Source organism: Heliangelus exortis, chromosome 1 (genome assembly GCF_036169615.1).
Source record: "Heliangelus exortis chromosome 1, bHelExo1.hap1, whole genome shotgun sequence".
NCBI classification, from domain to species: domain Eukaryota; kingdom Metazoa; phylum Chordata; class Aves; order Apodiformes; family Trochilidae; genus Heliangelus; species Heliangelus exortis.
In genome coordinates, this window is record NC_092422.1 from 84,367,107 (window position 1) to 84,385,453 (window position 18,347).

Genomic DNA, 18,347 nt, shown 5'->3' on the forward strand with positions numbered 1-18,347 from the left:
GCACCACAGTCAGATGCACTTGAAGTCAAGAGAATGAATGTGCTTGCAGAGATCAGTGTAATAAACATTTAAGATGGAAGTAATTTGAATTGCTCACTGTAGTGGGCATAAATGTAAGATTTTGTTAGAAAAAGGGGCTGCAGGGGTGACCTGTGTGTGAGAAGATGAGGGACTGCCCTGTGCTGGTCACAGCTGTTTCCAGCTGGCTCTGCAATGGCCAACACTGTCCCACTTTTCACCAAAACCAAACCAATGAGAGGAGCACACGATGCCACCTCAACAACGTATTGAAGAAAGGTGGTAACCAAAAAGAGATGTCAGATAAGGAGGGATGCCAGAGCAGGCACAGAACAAGAAGAGATGCCCAGGCAGGAGCAAGAGACACACAAGAGACACTGGAGAAAAGTGAGGGACAAGTCAAGCTTGATCCATGGCCAAGCAGGGGCAGAGCAAGTGGAGAGGCTTGAGCAGGGGGTGAGGAATCTCCAGAGCAGGTATTCCTCTGAGGAGACTGTGGCCTGTGCAGGAATCTCATCTGAAGATTTCAGTGGGAAACAAGAAGCAGGATGAGAAAATACAAAAAAAAAAAACCTCATGGATCACCTTCTCCTGTTTTGCCCATTGCCTCAAGAGGATGAAGTATGACATGTAGTGAGGGGACTGGGGATGGGGAAGGGGAGATTTTGCAGAGGGAAGCAGTATTCTCCCTAAGTGCTTCTTGTCTTTTATTTCTCAATACTGGAATCTAGAACGAAAGTTTACATTAATTGCAATAAATTAAATTCAGTTAAATTCCTCATCTCGAGATTGATTTTTGTCCACAAAACTTGCATAACAAAAATTCAACAAAAACCTTTATTCTAAACCTGAAACAACAGCTCAGCAAAAATGGGAGCCTTTCCCTTCTGCTGTCTTGTGTTCATGTTTTCACCATACTTATCCCAGATCCAAACAGGCCTGCATTTTATAAATTGGACCATTCCCAACAACTATGAGAATTAGAAGATAATAATGTGCTAAAACACTGACTGCCAGAGCTAGACAGACACAAGGGACAAGAAGAAATGTGGTTTTTTTTCCCAACTATCCAGCTGCTTTGAATTCAGTTGAAATGCAGTCTCTCCCTGAGAAACCAAGCAAACATAGCTTGTGCTGTGTGAAGCTGACCCCCCCCGCTCACTTGGGAGGGAATCAGCCAACCCAGGACATGGAAGAAGTGACATGAGCTTTCTGAGGAGGGGGCCAGATTGCTCCCCATGCCAAGATGTGTTGAACCCAGGAGAAGGGACGGGATGCTAGGGAGCCTGCACTGATCCTCGGGTGATGCTGGCCCTTGTCCAGACTCTCTCACCACAGGGTGCTTGACCTTGTGAGAACAGGACAGGATCTCTGCAGGGCTGGAGCCAGATAAAAGCCAAGAGACTGGAGTTTTGCCCCCTCCCTAGCTTCACTTCCCTTGGTGTGTTGTGAATTCCCTGTTGCCAAACTGACCAGCGCAAAAAAGATGAGGAGTTTGAGAATGAGCCCTCATTGTTGTTTAGCACTCACAACAGCTAGATAGACCTTAGAGTCTTTCCCACTTTTTCCATCCTCCATTTGCAGGAGCACTGGCAAATGCTAAAGTTAAGATGCTAAACTCAGATTTTAACTGCAGGCCCTACAATCCTTCCCCTCATATTGCATTTCTACCAAATAGGTTCAAATTTAAGTAGTTTGTGGACGGGAGCTGGAAAAGGCTGGGGACTTTGCAGAAAGCTCCTATGGATGATTTATGGGCAAACCTTTGGTAATTCACAAAGAGTGTCCAATTTTTAAGTATAATTGCCTTTTCAGTCACTCAAGAAAGCTCCAGATAGAACAAAAACTGGGATTAGCACTTTAGGAGAAGTATAATCAACAATCAGCAAGGCTGAGGTATGCAGACACAATTTATCTCAATGAAGCTCTTTTTACATTATGATGACCTGAATTTAATTACATCAGCTTCATCCATCAGCTGACATACAGTCTCTCCAGTTAGATTGTCTCTCAGAACATTGAACTTGCAGCATAACCCAGAAGACATCAGCCCTTAAATTATCTTCTCTCAAGCATGGAAACACACAAGTTCTTTTAGGCAACAACATTTTTTTTCCTTCAGGCATTCTTTTTCATTAGGTATATTGAATCCAGTATAAATCTTTACTGACTTATTTGTTTTGTGTAAAGTAGCACAACACAGCTGCTCTTTATGGACTGAAACTTTTACCTGGCACTGAAATGACCCTTGGCTTTATTGTACAAAGCTGTGGAAAACCCCAACCTGTGATTATTTTATTAGCTTTAAATATGACTTTTGTTTTTACATGGCTTTGGTACTTACTCTCTAATTGTGCTAGCGAGTTAGCCACATAATTTCCTTGTGTTGATTTGGAAACTATTCTTTCTGCCATAAAATCCATGTGTGTGTTCGTAGCACGGAAAGTTCCAGTTTGTGATTCAAAAGCTGCCATTCAACCAGATATGGACATTTCAACTTGAGTCTGGCAAAAACACCACGGTGATTTCCCAACATCGCAGATGCTTTATCTGCACACAAACCTTCCAGATGCTCGTGCTGTCACATACATAGCATTGAAGCCTGTCCAACAGTGCTCCAAGATCCTAAAACCATTTACAAAATCAAGCTCAACTGCACTCACCAACAGAGAAACAGCACTGAAATATGATGAGTGATGAAACTGCAATGAGAGCAATGACCACAATGGGCAGGCACCAGCAGGAGCTGAGCACCCTATACAATTAGATTAGGGTGGAAAGGGACCTCCAAAAGACCCAGTTGTTTTGTTCTTCATTCTGAACAACCAACCCATAATTTGATTTTTAAGACAGCCAAGAATGAATTCAAAGCATTTAGGGCCTGACTTAAAGCCCCCTTGTAACCAGAAAGAATACTATTGCTATAGGGGTGGTGGTGTAGGTCTGTCATGTTTCTTTGAAAAATTGTCAATTAAAAGATTATAAAGCAGAATAAACCACCAAATTTCATGTGGAAAACTGTTTCCTACAGCATCATTAGGCTCAGCTAAAAGGAATATCCATCACAGACAATTCCCCAGCTTTACCCAAAACTGTCTGAATGTTTCTTAACCCCTCAGAGAAAGACTGCAGCCTTACCCTCATAAGTAAAGAGGGAAAAAGCGCTTCCCATCATGATGACAGCTCTAAGCAAGACACAAGGAGAAAAAAAAAAATTGTTGCACGAACTCATCCATGGGATGGGGAACAGGCAGTTGCTACTGGGGCTTCTCTACCAGGAAACCACCACCACCAGGATTTCCCTTAGAGCAAGAGAAATAACCCACAGACTCTCCCCAATGAAACTGCTCTTCTGTTAAAGTCATCTTCCAGTGAAGGACTGGAGCAGCCCATTGCCCCACCAGCTAGAGGGAGAGAAGAATTTTCTTTTTCCACTCATTAGTTTCTAAGTTTTCCTGCTGTCATGGGAAAGGGCTCTGGGGCATTCTCCAGGCGGTCAGCAAATGAGGGTGGGGTTTGTTATGAAAACAAAGCAACGAACAACCAAAATCAGTCAAATCCCATTAAGAGCAGTGTTTGGGGAATTATGAGGGGTTCGCCTCAAAATTCCTTTCAATGCAATGTATTGAAAGAGAAATAATATCTGATGGAAACACCAGTTCAACAAAACACTAAGTATTTAATGAAAAGGTAAATCTAAACTAAAAATTAACTGAAAGCAAGTATAATCCACAAACATTCCATAAATCCTTTAAGCTACTTCTTTCCATGGATTTATTGCTCACTTGACTCAAGAAACCATCATACCAAATCAGTTTCCATTTTCCTCTTCCAGGAAAGGCCCTAATTTTTCCTCCCAGAAAATTGCTTTAGTGAAAAAAAATATTCCTCATCCTCCAGTTTATGAAGAAGATGTTCTGGGGTTGTTCTATGGACTTCAAGAGAGATGTTCACAATTATGCAAGTGTTTTCCTGAATTAGGAATAAAAATTAGGAAGAAAAAATGGGAAAAAGCAGTAGAGTGCTAGTTATAAACTACTGAAGTCATTGGAGAGGGCCTGGTACTACTATGGCTGAATTTGTTTGAGCACACATGTATGTCAAGGGTTTGCTTTAAAAGAATCGAGAACATCAAAAGGAAAAAAAAATAGCATACTTAGATAAATTCTTGTCACAGAATACTGTGAGCAGGATCTGCAGTAGTGAGTGTGATACAATCTCTCAGGTTCACCTGTGCTCTTCAGAGGCATAGGAAAAAACAAATTATAAATTTTGGATCTGAAAAATATTTAGCTCCCAGGACAGTAGGTACGAATACACAAAAAACTGAGAAGCATGTTAGTCTGACCAACTTCATGTTAGCTCAAGGGTGGAAAACCATCTCACTGTTGAGGGCCAGAGAAGACGTGTCTCATTACCACTCATCTTATCTAAAAATGAAAAGAACATGAAATTAAGTCACAGGTCACAGCCAGCCAACAGCAAATATTTCCCATCCTTGCACTAGATGAAGCTTTGTGGACCATGAACGTGATCTTGTCTGCAGCTGTAAAGCTTAATGCACAGGTATCTCACACTGTAAAAAATGCTGTTTCCATAGAACGTTGTAGTTTCTGCAATGGCTCATGCTTTTATCAGTACTGCTCTCTTCATAGCCTTGTTTATGAAATGCAATGTGTAAAGACTTTCTGCAGACTTAGAAAAAAAGAAAAGATAAAGCATGACTTAAAGATTTAACTACTGTATGGATTTTAGAATGAGGCAAGAGTAGTTCCAGTCTTCCAAATGCAATTCCTTTACTTGCTTGATTTACACAATAAGAAAAATAATGCTCACTCATCTTTTCTGCTTCACTGGGTTGTTACAAAGACCTTACATACAGTACACTGAATATACACTACAGTACACTACAAAATAGTATTTAACTGTGATATTGGGTCTCACGTTCAATAATCAAAAAGCCATGTTCCTTTAGATTCCATCTAGTTTTATTGGAAAATTACTTGCTTCAGAAAATTTGTTACTGGCACTTTCAAAAACTGTATTGTGTGATAACTTTGTTTTATTCTCATCATTTATTGGCTTGTTAAGCCATTTCATTTAGTGTTAATGATGCAAACAATATTATTTAATGCTTTGGTTCTGCCCAACATACTATTGCTTTAGTCTGCAAAACAGGCCACTTTTAATACATCTCTTTTAAAAAACATTGTCATTATTTAATATTTATTACGTATGTTTTAAAAAAATGCTGTCTCAGAACAAGTAATTTATAGATTAACTAATACTACAGCAGCTTCTAAAAATCACTGCAGTGTTTCAGAGCATTGGTTTAAGACATCATAGCAAGAATTTTATGAGTTCTCGTGTTTGGGACAACTACTGTGATTTATCCACACTACAATGGCCCTCTTCGACAGCCAAATGCAGCACAGTGCAACACAGTGTTCCTGCACCATCACTATGGGAATGCCATGTTTATTGACACTGGAATATTCTAGGCAGAAGTTTTCCCATGAAAAAGACAACATAGCTTGCTTCTTGTTCAATGTCAAGACAAAGAGACTTTTCTAATTCTTATGAGACTGCAAGACACAGCCTGGAGCAAGCAGCAGTGGCAACACAAGCTGCTTCATGGAAATACTGCAATGCTCTTTTATAACTACTGCCAAATCATTGGTGAGGCACCAGTGGGAACTACAGTGAGATTTCAGCAATAGGATTGCCAAAGAAAACAGCCCTCCATTTTTTTACTAGAGATAAGACCAAGCCCTTGCAAACCTACATGGGAAAAAGAGGTGGGAACAAGTTGAAAATCTGGCATGGCAGCATAGAAACATGGCACAGGTACTTTGCTTTTCTCTAGGTACTCAGGCTACAGTTCCCCAGACACCCCTCACACCACCACTACCTATACATATACTTCAACTAGAAATTTCTTGTTATTTGACTAGTCCTTCAAGCTTCAGGAGATAACTATATAACTTCTTTGACACCAGAACTGCTGTGACACAGTTCAGACCCACTGCTGCTGACATTTCTATCCTGTTCCTACTGGATGTAGCAGTTCTCTGGGCTTCATTTATGTTTTGAAGGGTTATGAGGAGGTAAATATTTCAGTGGGCTCCAAGAACAGTCAGTATAGAGATTGAAAGGAAAAAAACCACTCTGAATTCTGCAAATGTACAACAGACATTCTCTGTGACACAATTAGTACACATAAAAATTGTGTACAGTGCCTGTGTAGCAGGGTTCCTAAAAAAGTACCTTTCTATCAGTAAGGTCCTTGCTTTTATAGATCTTATTATGTATGTTTCTGGTTTGTCTGTTTGTTTAAAGAAATAGAATAAGCAAAATATAATCAGAAGAGTCAGTATAAAGCATCTTTTACTGTCACGGTTCAATACTGGGCTGGCAATTAATTGACTGAAAGATACTTTCTATTAATCCCCCCCCCTCCCTGACAGAGAAAGGAGAGAAAATAAGTGAGAGAGTCTTACGGCTTGGAAACTAATCTGCACAGCTTCAATGAAACAGTAATGATGAAAAAGGAAAAACAGTTAAATATATACAAATATACACAAAAGTGGTATCACATTCCTCCCCCTTCCCCCCCAGTAACTCTCACGTCACCACTGAGGCTGCAGGGCAGCCCTGGAAAAGTCCCAGGCTGGACTCCTGGAGTCAGTGGCAGATGGGAACTGGATGCAGGAACACAGGGATTCAGGAGGGCATGGATCGAGGCCACAGGCAGACAAACGGATGGAATCCTCCCAGGATGCCGGCCATGGAAGAAGAAGCTGAACCTCCAGATCCCTCAAATTTACACCAGGTATGATGTGTATGGGATGGAATACTCCGTTTGGTCAATTTTGGTCACCTGTCTTGTCCATTCCTCCCTAAAGGAGGGTTGCAGGTGTGACCCTTTTACTCTCTTTCTCTTTCTGAAGCACAAGATGTTCCTCAGAACTGAGCAGTGTCCTTGGTTTTGCAGACCATTCTCTAGCTGTAACTATAAACATTGAGTGTTATCAGCGCCACAAGCTTACACTGACTGAGAACCACGCTGTTGATTTCAGCAAGTGTAGCTACTTAGAAGAGAGTTTGCTGAAAGCAAAACTAAAAGAAAGAAAATTAGTTCTATCCTGGCCCAGACCAGGATACTTATCTACCACCAAAGCAGGTCATACATGCTTGTGTTAGGTTTTTGTGGGTTTTTTGTTTTTTGTTTTTTTTTAAATATCCCTTCCCCTAGTATTCCAAGCTGCAATTTCCTTTTTTTTTTACCATTCCAATAGTTCCAGTAACTGGATTGTTTACTTCTTGGCTCTGTTTCTTCCTGAGTGGTTCTCAGCTTTTGGTGCCCCAGTATATGAAAGATACTTTTGTTTGACATTTCATACAGACTTATGAGAGCAATACAGCCAGTGTGATACAAAGGAGGAGTAAGCTAGCTTGGGGGAGAAATGTCATCACTTCTTTCAAAAGCAAGAAGCTATAAGCTTAGCTCAGCAATAGCCTGCACTTTCACATTAATGGTTTGAATTATTACCTTCAAAACATCGGATATATCTAAAGCACCTGGACTCTTCATTTCAAGAGGGGCTTCTATTGAGCTCAGGATGGAGATAACATAAAAACTTAATGACAACAAATTATATTTTAAATTTTAACTACTCCACTGTTAACCATTTTAGTAGAAACAGCAAGCTAAGGTGTTTATCTGCTGATAGTGACTCTTCCCCCAGGTCAATTTCAATTAAATCTCTTTAAGCATGGGGAAAAGATTGTCAAATTTAAGTCCTCTCTCTCTCTCACTCTCACCACATCCTAAATCTTCTCAAATTGGAAAAGGAGGTTCATTTCCCAAAAGGTGAAGTCATCACAACAAGTTAGAGGTTTGTGGGGCTGCAAAACTCTTTTGCTGATTTTAACACAAGAGGTCAGAGCAGCGGGGCCTCATTAACCAGAAGTATAAAAGACCACATTTGTCCTTCTCAGTTAAAGAAGTGATAAAGGCAGATTTCAGAGGCCAACTCTGCTAGCTGCAAAGAAAGTGTAAACTGGCTTTAACCTTCACTACAGAGCACCCTGCTCTGTTGCCTCAGCTGTGTATGAGTACTGCAGGTGGCTACTGCTGAACTGCTGACCTGCTGGAAAGTTACTCCACAGCTCACTGCCTGACAAGTGGCTGGCACACCTGCAACTACAAGCTCAGGTTGGGTTTTCATGTTCATATCAGGTAATTGTACCAGAGATGGGATATTTCTTGGTATTTTGAGTATATTCTGCATTTAGGACAAGATGGAGGAATGCACACAGTACCAATACCAGTCACCCAAAGCCCCAGTGTCTACCCTCTAGCAGGTTTGGCTCTAGGGTTTCCTGGAAATTGGAGGAAGTTGTAGAAACAAAACTGAATATCAAAATTTCAGGTAGGGAAAGAACTGGAGTAGGACAGAGGCTTTCAGGGAGAAGTGGATTAGCAGCATTGCCATACTGCATATGGCAAAGGCCTCTCTCCTGCTTTACAGTTTTTCCTTTCCACAACTCAGGGTCATTATGGAAGGGATGAAGGAAGGATTTAAGGCCTTTCTAGAAAATGCACAGAACCTCGGAGAACCGCTATATACTAAGTAAAAACACAGTCTAACTTTTTCTTTTAACTTTTGGATGAGTAAGGTACTAGGGACAGAGATGCCCTAAGTGTTGACAGCTAAAATGTGCCGAGCTCCTCATGGTGCTGCTTACGAGACTTCACATATTCTCTGTAAAATTTAGCCAGGCACTACTGAAGGCAGGTTCTTCCTAATAGGCTACGAAATTGTTGCGAATTATCTTCTTACAAAAACATGTAAGATCAAAAAAGTGTGGCGGAACAACTTAACTTTTTCACTGATCTGAAAGGAAACAGTGAATGGTGGTTTCATCACAGTTCCCACAAATTGTTTGTGTTTTCTTGTTCGGACTTTGTTTCTGCATCCACTTCGGCGATGCTCTTAGCCTCAATTACCAGGAGGGCAGAGGGCCTGCAGCCGTATTTTCGACCACGAGATGGTGCCCAAAGCACTTGCTACCGAGGGATGCTTATTCAGAACACCTACAAAGGCCGCATTTCTTTGCCGAAATCCATACTACTAAAATTATTAAGAAAAGCTGAATGAAAATGTAATGAACAAATAAACTAAAATTCACATGCATCACACACACACACGTATCCTAATTTGCTGGCACAATTTCAGGAAAAAATGGGTTTCTTTCTCCCAGGCTTCCTTTCACCTTAGTGCTACAAACTCAACATACAAAAGCTGTGAACCTTTAAATATAAAAAATATCTTTAAACTCATGCTCTCCCCCTACTTTCAATGCCATTAAAATAGCACATTTAAAATCACAGAATTGTCACAGTTGGAAAAGACCTCCAAGATCACCAAGTCCAACCAGCAATCCAGAAAAAAACACCAGGCTCACAAGAGCATGTCCTGAAGTACCACATCTATATGTTTTTAAATAACTCCAGCGATGGTGACTCTACCAGCTCCCTGGGCAGCCCATTTTTGTGCCTGGCTACTCTTTCAGAAAAGAAATTTTTCCTAATATCTCGTCTAAACCTCCCCTGGGGAAACTTCAGGCCATTTCCTCTAGTCCTGTTGCTATTTACTTGGGAGTAGAGGCCAACATTGATCCCACTACAACCCTTCAGGTAGCTGTAGAGAGTGATAAGCCTCCTTTTCTTCAAACTAAACTATCCCCGTTCCCTCAGCCACTCCTGGTAACATTTGTTCTCTAGACCTTTCAGCAGCTTTGTTGGTCTTTTCTGTATACACTCCAACAACTTAGTGTCCTTCCTGTAGTGAGGGGCTTAATCAAATCAGAAAAATGTGGTTTGATTAAAATGATTTAATTAAAGGCAGTGATTTATGTGACTTCAACTAAATTGAAGCAATCTCAACTGTATGGATTACAGATGACCACCTTCCTCAGAACATCAAAATTATATTCTTAGCAATCTGCAGTGCTGTGTAGGAACATAATGTTTGTAAAATGCATTTCTAAAAATCAGCTATGATCACTGAAGTCAGCAAGATTCCTCAGAGGCTGGGAGGGTAGCATAGGCTGAAGTACAGGCAGGAGAGGCAAGGTCCTCCTCATCTCTTCCACTGATCTGCTGTAGGAGCTCAGGTGAGTCAGTGACCTCATCAATCCTCTGTTCCAGCCACTACCACTATTCAGACTGCAAGCTTCAAGAAGGGGGTTACCTTCTACAAAACTTATGTACTGTGGCAGTCTTTCACCTGCCGTGAGCCCATAGGTGCTTACAAAGTCATGAGCAAGGCCATGGAGAGAACTGTTAGAAAATACCAAGAGTTTATGGGAACCGCAACACAAGACCATCATTCTGGCATTGTGACATTTGTACTGATCTTTCAAAAATATGTCTAGGACTCTTTATATAATATGCATATAGAATCTAGCAAAAAGAATCCTAACATAGGCTTCTCATGCATATTTGAATGCTTCACCTAGCTCAGTTCCATAGATGAGAATCACAGAATCATAGAATGAGTAGGGTTGGAAGGGATCTTAAAGATAATTTAGTTCCAACCCCCCTTGCAGGGGCAGGGACACCTTCCTTTGGACCAGGTTGCCCAAGGCCCCATCCAACCTGGCCTTGAACACTTCCAGGGAGAGGGAAGCCACAACTTCCTTGGGCAACCTGTTCTGGTGTCTCACCACCCATTTCTTCCTAATGTCTAGCCTAAATCTCCCCTCTTCAAGTTTTAAGGCATTTCCCCTTGTCCTCTCACTACACACCCATCTAAAAAACCCTACCCCAGCTTTCTTGTAGACCCCTTCAGATATTGGAAAGTTGCTATAAGGTCACCTCAGAGCCTCCTCTTCTCCAGACCGAACAATCCCAACTTCTTTAGCCTGTCTCCAGAAGGGGGGTGCTCCAGCCTTCTGCTCATTTTAGTGGCTCTCCTCTGGACACGTTCCAGGAGCTCTGTGTCCTTCTTATGTTGGGCACAGCTCCAGGTGGGGTCTCACAAGAGCTGAGTAGAGGGGGAGAATCAGGGGGAGAATCACCTCCCTCAACAGGCTAGCAATTTTTTTAAAAGACCAAAAAGTCAGCTATTGACTTGCAGAAGTAAAAGAGAAAGGCTTTTCCTTCCTTTCACAGAGGTATGAAACACGTTTCCACCTTCCAGTGATGCCAGCACTTACATTTTGGTTATGACTTCAGTCTTCACAAAATCAATTCTTATGCAGCCTAAGATTTAGCTCAGTAACAAGACTCCCTTTATTTGTTTTTTTGTCAATTTAGAAACTACTTGCAGGAACAACAGTTCTGCATATATAAATGGAGTCTGCAAACAGAGACAGGAGAGCTGAGACCACAGAGCAATTCAGTGTCAGGGACTAGCAGCTGTTCACACGAGACTTGTCTGTCAGTTGCAAACAGTATAAACCACCAAGCCAGGCACAATCATCTCCAGTCTGTCACCTCCCAGTTTCCCAGTCTGTTAGTGGCCCCAAAACTAACTGCCCAACGCAGATGCTTTCACACTTGTCCTGTTCCCCCACCACACCAGGACAGGGGGTGTCCAACTAACTACTGCATTAAGTACATGGTCCATGTCAAGCATGTCAAGGTCAGAAAGCATCACAGAAAACAAAGTTTTATCTTCTCAGATTTATTTTAAAAGCTTACACTTAGCCTCTGTGCATAAATTTTATGAGAGACTGTAAACCTAGTACCAAAGGCAATATTGTTCACCTCATGTGCTCCTGGACCTGGTAACTCCAAATAGTGATGGCACTGGAAATTCTTTCCCATAGGCTACAACTGGCCTGGTGTCTGCAGCAGCTAGACAAATATTCTACAGTTAAAGCATCATTTTGGGAATAGCAGTTGAGACTCTGCTATACAGCTACACTAGATTTAGTAGTTTTGCTAATAGATTTAGCAGTGATACAATGAGAGCACATACAGTAGTATGATGACAGTAGTACAGAGAAATGACTGCATCCTTGACTAAGCCTTTTCCTCATATTCCCTCTTCTACCATAATTTCATCTTCATCTCTATTAGTACAGACAGGGCTCTAGGCAAAACCAGCATCCAAACACCACATGAGCAATTCCTGCCAAAGACATTTTTGCTCAATGTAGTACCAAAAGAGCCAGTGAATACTGGTATTTTGCCTACAGCTGGCACTTCGATTTTATGACTGCTACTAGCATATATATAGTATTACAAAAAAATTTCCTGACCTAATGTGCATGTTGTCTCATTTTTTAACTTGCCCTGAGCTGAAACGCAGAATGAAATCAGTTTAATAGAATAATATTACAGCATGTAGATTTGGTCACCGTGTATTGCTTGCAGGATTACAAAACTCACTCTCTTCAAAGCACAGCTGGGATCTAAAATAAGGCTAGAGAAAATAGCTAGAACTCTGCCAGCTTGTAAAGTGATGGTATTATTCTCTTGCACTAGGCTTCACTGATATACAGATATAACCAGTGGACACTGAAAACCAGTGTACAGGGTTAGTGAGACTTGACTGTTTAATTAAAAAATCTATTGCTTTTATTTATTATTTTCTCAAAGAAGAAACCAGGATGAGAAAAGGAAGACATAAGATAGAAAATTCTTCACAAATCATGTTTTCAAGAAGAGAAACAATTAAAGTAGCAGAGGAGTATAGCATCATCCAAGTGCAGAACTATGATTTCTCTTCTATTTCTAGAATTAAATTATGGTATCGCCAGCACTCAAAAATACAGTTCTATCTGCATATATGAAAAAATAAGATGACAGTCTTTGGTTGTAGCATGACCTCCAGAGTGAATCCTTTATGGAAAACCATGTAAAAAAAATCATAACAAAGTCTGAAACATTTGCTAATACGCACAGATCTCAAACACAGAGATAGTAACAGATACAAGAGAAAAAACTTCTTCAAAACACACTTATTCACCCTTCACCTTCTTTTACACATTTTTAAGAAATCTTTAAGTGAGAAGAGATAATTCCCTCTCATGCTCCTTTCCCTTCTCTACACTTTCCACTATATTCCCATATAAAACACCACCACATCCACCCCATACTTCCTAGTAGTTTCAGAAATGGACTGCTTTGAGCCACCCTTCTTGCCTTATTTTTATGAACATTTTGGGTGTAGAACTGATCTGAAGCAGTGAGAGGGTAAGGGGGACAATGAAGCTCTACAGCTGCTGCTGTGACAAGGCAACCCATGATGTCCTGTGTTCACCTACACAGCATATTGGTGCAGGAACCACATTTTCCCTGGTAGGTAAAACTTTGTGAAACAACACTTGTAAAACAACACTTTGTGAGAGATACATGGTGAAAGAGCACACTACACTTGTAAAGTCAAGCACCCAAGAGCCAGCAAATGAGAAAAATAAGGTAACACACATAACCTTAATCCAGAAACCATGGGCATACATGTTGCAGTACTATTATCAGTTTAAAAGATAGGTTACTACTTTTTTTTCAATATTGTCTTGCCTTGCTCAGTGAAAAAAACAGGCTGGACTCATCAAAAACCCCAAACATTCTGTACTTATGTTGCTCAGTGATCCAGGCCTTGTCTCCTGTATTCTCTTCTAATCTTGTTCTGAAGGCAAAAAAAACCATAAGAAAATTACAATTTTGCTCTATATTTTTTCCTCTATTCCTATTTTACTCTCTTTGCTACAGCATCTGGTAATCTCACAAACATTCATTTGCATTTCTTTTGAAAAGCTGTTGCGTGGCACTGTTTTTGTGATGCACAATACAGAATAAAGAATAAGTGAGTATTACTATGAAGTGCTCATAACTTGCCTGGCTCCTGAATTTCAGAGCAAAGTACACATGTGTTTTCCTATTCAAAGTATATTTTTGCCCTGACAACAGTAAAAGCAGGAGCTCCTCTTCATCTATGCAAAACATCTCCCAGAAAAGAAACAGACTACTATTGCCAGCTATGAAAAGCTGGGTTTAAGTTATTTGCCCATCACCACATACCATCACGTAGTAGGTGCAGGGACATAACTTGACTCTCTGACATACAGGTAAATTGTTACTCTTCCATTTTCCTACCTGCTATTCTCCAATTAGTTCACTGAGTTATTAGAACAACCAATTTTGGGGGGACAGAAATGTTGCTCAGGCAGATCTTCAAAGTATTTTTATAGATTGCTGGAATATCTAAATACCTAGCAGAATAGCTCTGGTCAGAAAACAGTATGGCCAGTAAGCCCTGGCATGTTTAACACATAAATACAGTCTTAGCATGTGCGTGGGACATGGTTGCTGTGTTCCAACAAAACAGATGAAACCCTCCCTAGATTTGCTCAATTTTCTGTGAACTTGAGTGACCTGCTTTCTGAGGAATCCACGACAGAACATTTTACAGGATGTTCTCCACGACGAATCAAAGGTCTTGAACTCCTGTAGTGCATGACAATTCACCAGCCCTTAGGACCTTTTTTGGGAAGTGCTGTTGAAATATCACTGTAAGCCCTCTAACAAAACAAGGACTGCCATAAAAAGAACTGGCTGGCACCTATAGAATAGGCCTGCATGTGGCCTAGCACCTGCATATGGAGACAGTAGAGATAATAGATAGCAGGGGCAGAGGCCTACTCCATTTGCTCAATCTGATATGCCTCAACCATTGCTTATTCATCATTGCAAAACTGGTGTATAAGAGGAAGAGCTGTGGTAGTGGCTTTTGGGAGCTTCACTGGCCAAAATCCCTCCCACTTGGCTGACCCAACACTATACCCAAAACTGGTGATTTTTTGTTGTCTATCTCTGTAACTTTTCTACTCCTCCTCCTGGATCGTGTTGTCAGAAGCAGGAATGAAGAGGTTTTGTGTCAAGTCACACTTCTGTGACATTTTGCACTGGCCTTATCATTGGGTTACTGGGAAGTGGGAGTACCCAGTCTGGATAAGGGACAGAAACTCTGGTCCTCTTTAGACACTTTGGAGAAGTGTGCAGGAATCAACAGGCACTGTGGTCATCCAGCAGTGCTGTGAACCCCCATGCTGGTTTGGTTTGATGGGGTGGTGCAGAATGTTCCCTTTCCTTTTTTTTTGTACCCTAAAGGAGGCTCTTGACAGGGAGTAAGGTTCCAGCTCTTTTAATGACACAAAGCTGTGGCTGTCCCTGCCTGCCAACAGCCAGGCTCTGTGATAGCTCCATCCCTGTTGGTGGTAAGAGAACTGGGTCTTCCTGGCCAGAGCTGTGGGTTGGGGCTCTGTTTGTTCACCCCAAGCTCTGGCCAGTCTGGGCCATCCCCCATCTCTCAAAAGTGTGGGGGGAGAGGGGGAGGGGGCGGAGGTGGGGGAGGAGGAGGAGGAGGGGGTGAGGGAGGACGAGAAAGAGATGGGGGAGGACGAGGTGGGGGAGGAGGAGAAGGAGGTGGGGACAGAGGTGGTGGTGGGGGAGGGGGCGGAGTAGCTGGCATTTTGGATTTGGACTCGGGTGGAGGCCGAAAGGTGCTGAAGGGCACGGGTGGTCGCGGGGGCCGTACGGTAGGTGCACGGGGTCGTGGGGGCCGTGGGGAGGCTGGTTCGGGTGGGATTTCAGGCTGGGTGGCTTCCACGTGGCTGCTGGAATACTCTGAGGCACTGGAGGATCCACTCAAGCCTTGAAACATCCTGGAGGCTCCATACCAGGTTTGTGAGGTGCCGAAGACGCTGTGCAGGCTGTGGGGTTGGTCCCTGGTTCCCTGCTGGGCTTTCGAAGCCTTGGAGCGTTTCCTGTAGAGAGAGGAGGCTGCTGAGGCCCTCAGATGCGGGTAGGACACAGGGACTCTTGCCCACAGCAGGGTCCAGCACTAGCAAGGCTCACCACCTGGGGCTGAGCTTCTGGCACTTCCTGGCCGAGGTGGACCCCTGCAGCTCATGGCTCCACTGAGCAGAGAGGGGAATTCCTCTGGGCAGAATGACTGCTCAGGAGTGGCTGCTACAGCCCATCACCTTGTCCTTCTAGCGCAATCTCATCCCATCCTCCTCTCGCTCATCCTGGCCTTGCTTTGCCTTGCCTACATCAGAGCCAGACCCAGTGGCTCCGCTTAATCGCCACTCCACAGCAGCTGGACTTGGAACATTCTGTGGCCGTGAGCAGCCACAGAAGGGAGCAGAGTGGGGAAAACCAGCAACTCACTGTTTTCTCTTCCTGCGCCACTTGATCGCCATGTAGATTAAGACCAACGCAACGGGCACGCAAACGGAGATGGCTGCCGTGTTGGTCAGGCAGCGCCATCGCATATCTTGCGGACACGTGAGACTTGTGGTGCCCTGGGATTGCTCAGCTCTGGGCATTGTCTCATCAGCCTCATCTGGAGGAGAAACTCAGAAGGTTAGCCCGTCCTCTGCACCCACGCTGAGCTGGCAGCACCTTTGATCTCTCTGGCCAGGCTGCTCTCTGCTTCCCCCCAGTGCTGGTGCCTGCAGGCACGCTTGCACCCTTTGGGGCAGGCTCTCCAACCAAAGATACTCAGAAGGCCAGAAGGAGAGCACAGCTGCCTGACCAGTCTCTCCTTCTTGGGAAGCGGACAAAATCCATCCCTGTGCAGGGAGTGCCATCTCCAGCTGTCCCTCCCCCCAGGCCAACACCCACACCCCCAGGGGATGACGCCAAGGAACCTCAAGGGACACCTGAGCCTTGCTTTCCCCCTTCTGCCTTTTCTCCAGTATGGGCGCTGCTTCCAGCCCCTCCCAGGTTTTTGGGAAGTGTCTGTCGTTTGGGAACTGCTCAGTACCTGCTTCTGATCGCAAAAATACATATTCAGTGCCGTGGTGGTCTCTCCTGGGCTCTATCAGCACTGCCAAAAAGCAGAGAGGACAGGTAAAGGCTCAGCACAGCTCGGGCACAGAGGAGGCAGGAGAATGGGGAGGTTCCCTCTAAGCCCCTGCCCGAGCTGGCAGTCAGGACATCACTCTGGGCCTCAGCTCACCGGAGGGATCCTGCTCTGTGCTGCTCCCGTGCCTAGGGCCTCGAGGGGCTCGCGGCAAGCCCTGGGATGCAGCCAGAGCCAGAGGCATATTCGTGCCAGAGTCACAGTTCCCATCATCTCAGGAACGTGGTTCAGATGCCTTGAACCCAAACCACTGCAGCTTTGGCTGCCGATGTGGCGCGCAAGAGGAGGCATAGGGAGAAGATTCCCCCTGTTGGCACCCAGTCATCCTGATGGGTGGCACCCACTGACAGCAATTACCTGGTATGCCAGTGCCTTGCCTTGCCCTCATTTCTTTAGGAGGGACTGGCAGTGAGCCCCTGCTTCCTTTCACTGACGCCTCTTTCGGTGCAGGATCTCGGGACGGCCCTTCAGAAAGGAAGAGGAACAGTTGGATCAGGTGAAAGCGTGCCCACCAGAGATGGCAGCTGCAGGAGCTGATGCTTCTCCAAGGCACCGCTCAGGTCTGCTGCATCAGCAGCTCCAGCAGACTGCCAGCACAGGGCAAGGGCAGCCAGTGTTGCTTGGGACCTTGCTGCTGCCTGGAACTGGCCCTGGGGTCAAGAAGCGCTGTGTGGGGCTGAGCACAACCTGAGCACCCACCAGGCTCTGGCATCTGCTTGCCCACGTCTGCACAAGCCACCTCTCAGCTGTTCCCGTAAAAGTGGGGCAGCAGCTGCCCCTAGCACTGGGCTTGAGACACAGCTGGCAGCAGAGGCCCTGCACCATCTCTGTGGATTGCCAGCACCTGTTTTGGCAGCCAACAGCAGGATCAGCTCAGGCTCCAAGGAGCCAGCAAAGAGAGCTCGGCAAGACCAAGCGCACCAGGGCGCATCGCTGAGCCCCACCCCTCCCCTCTCTGCTCTTCTCCACCTCTGGGCATTGGCCGCAGAAGGTACAACCTGCATTTGACACAGAAAGGAGATGAAAAAACAAATGTTCCTTCCTCCTGCTGGCTTACCTAGGGGATTGCTCTCAGGCCTGAGGATGGGAGCAGTCCGAGAAGATGGGAAGCCATCAACCGTCAGAGGTTCTTAAAGAACATGGCACAGGAATAAGCTCTCGACGCGTTATCGGTCAGTGCGGGTTCTTTCCCGGAAAGGGACATTGAGAGCTTACCTGCAGGAGGCCCCAAGGGCTTAAAACCATCCCGCTGGCCCGGGACAGGATGCAACAGCCCTGCCCAAATACCTGCTCCCTGACCTCGCAATGGAGCAGCCTGGGCAGCCTGAGCATGCAGGGCCACGAGGAGGAGGAGGAGGAGGAGATGACGACGGCAGGAAGGGGCCATGGCCTCCTGCAATCGCATCATGCTGCTGCGGCTGTCTCCGCTGCTGCTGCTGC

The 18,347-nt window shown here is 44.2% G+C and overlaps 1 protein-coding gene across 1 annotated transcript; it reads right to left on the reverse strand.

Moving 5' to 3' along the window:
- Positions 1–15,166: 15,166 nt before the first annotated feature.
- On the reverse strand, positions 15,167–16,455 carry LOC139799254 (actin-binding protein WASF2-like). The gene is made up of 2 exons (XM_071751057.1): positions 16,211–16,455; positions 15,167–15,804 (listed from the first exon to the last, which is right to left on the reverse strand). Exons 1-2 carry the CDS (start codon positions 16,366–16,368, stop codon positions 15,348–15,350), a joined length of 615 nt encoding a protein of 204 aa, XP_071607158.1. The 5' UTR covers positions 16,369–16,455; the 3' UTR covers positions 15,167–15,347.
- Positions 16,456–18,347: the final 1,892 nt, after the last annotated feature.

Coding starts and splice junctions, on each gene's coding strand:
- LOC139799254 (XM_071751057.1), bottom strand. CDS start 16,368: ATGCCCAGAGCTGAGCAATCCCAGGGCACCACAAGTCTCACGTGTCCG. Junction 15,805..16,210: donor TGGCGCAGGAAGAGAAAACA/GTGAGTTGCTGG, acceptor CTCTCTCTACAG/GAAACGCTCCAAGGCTTCGA.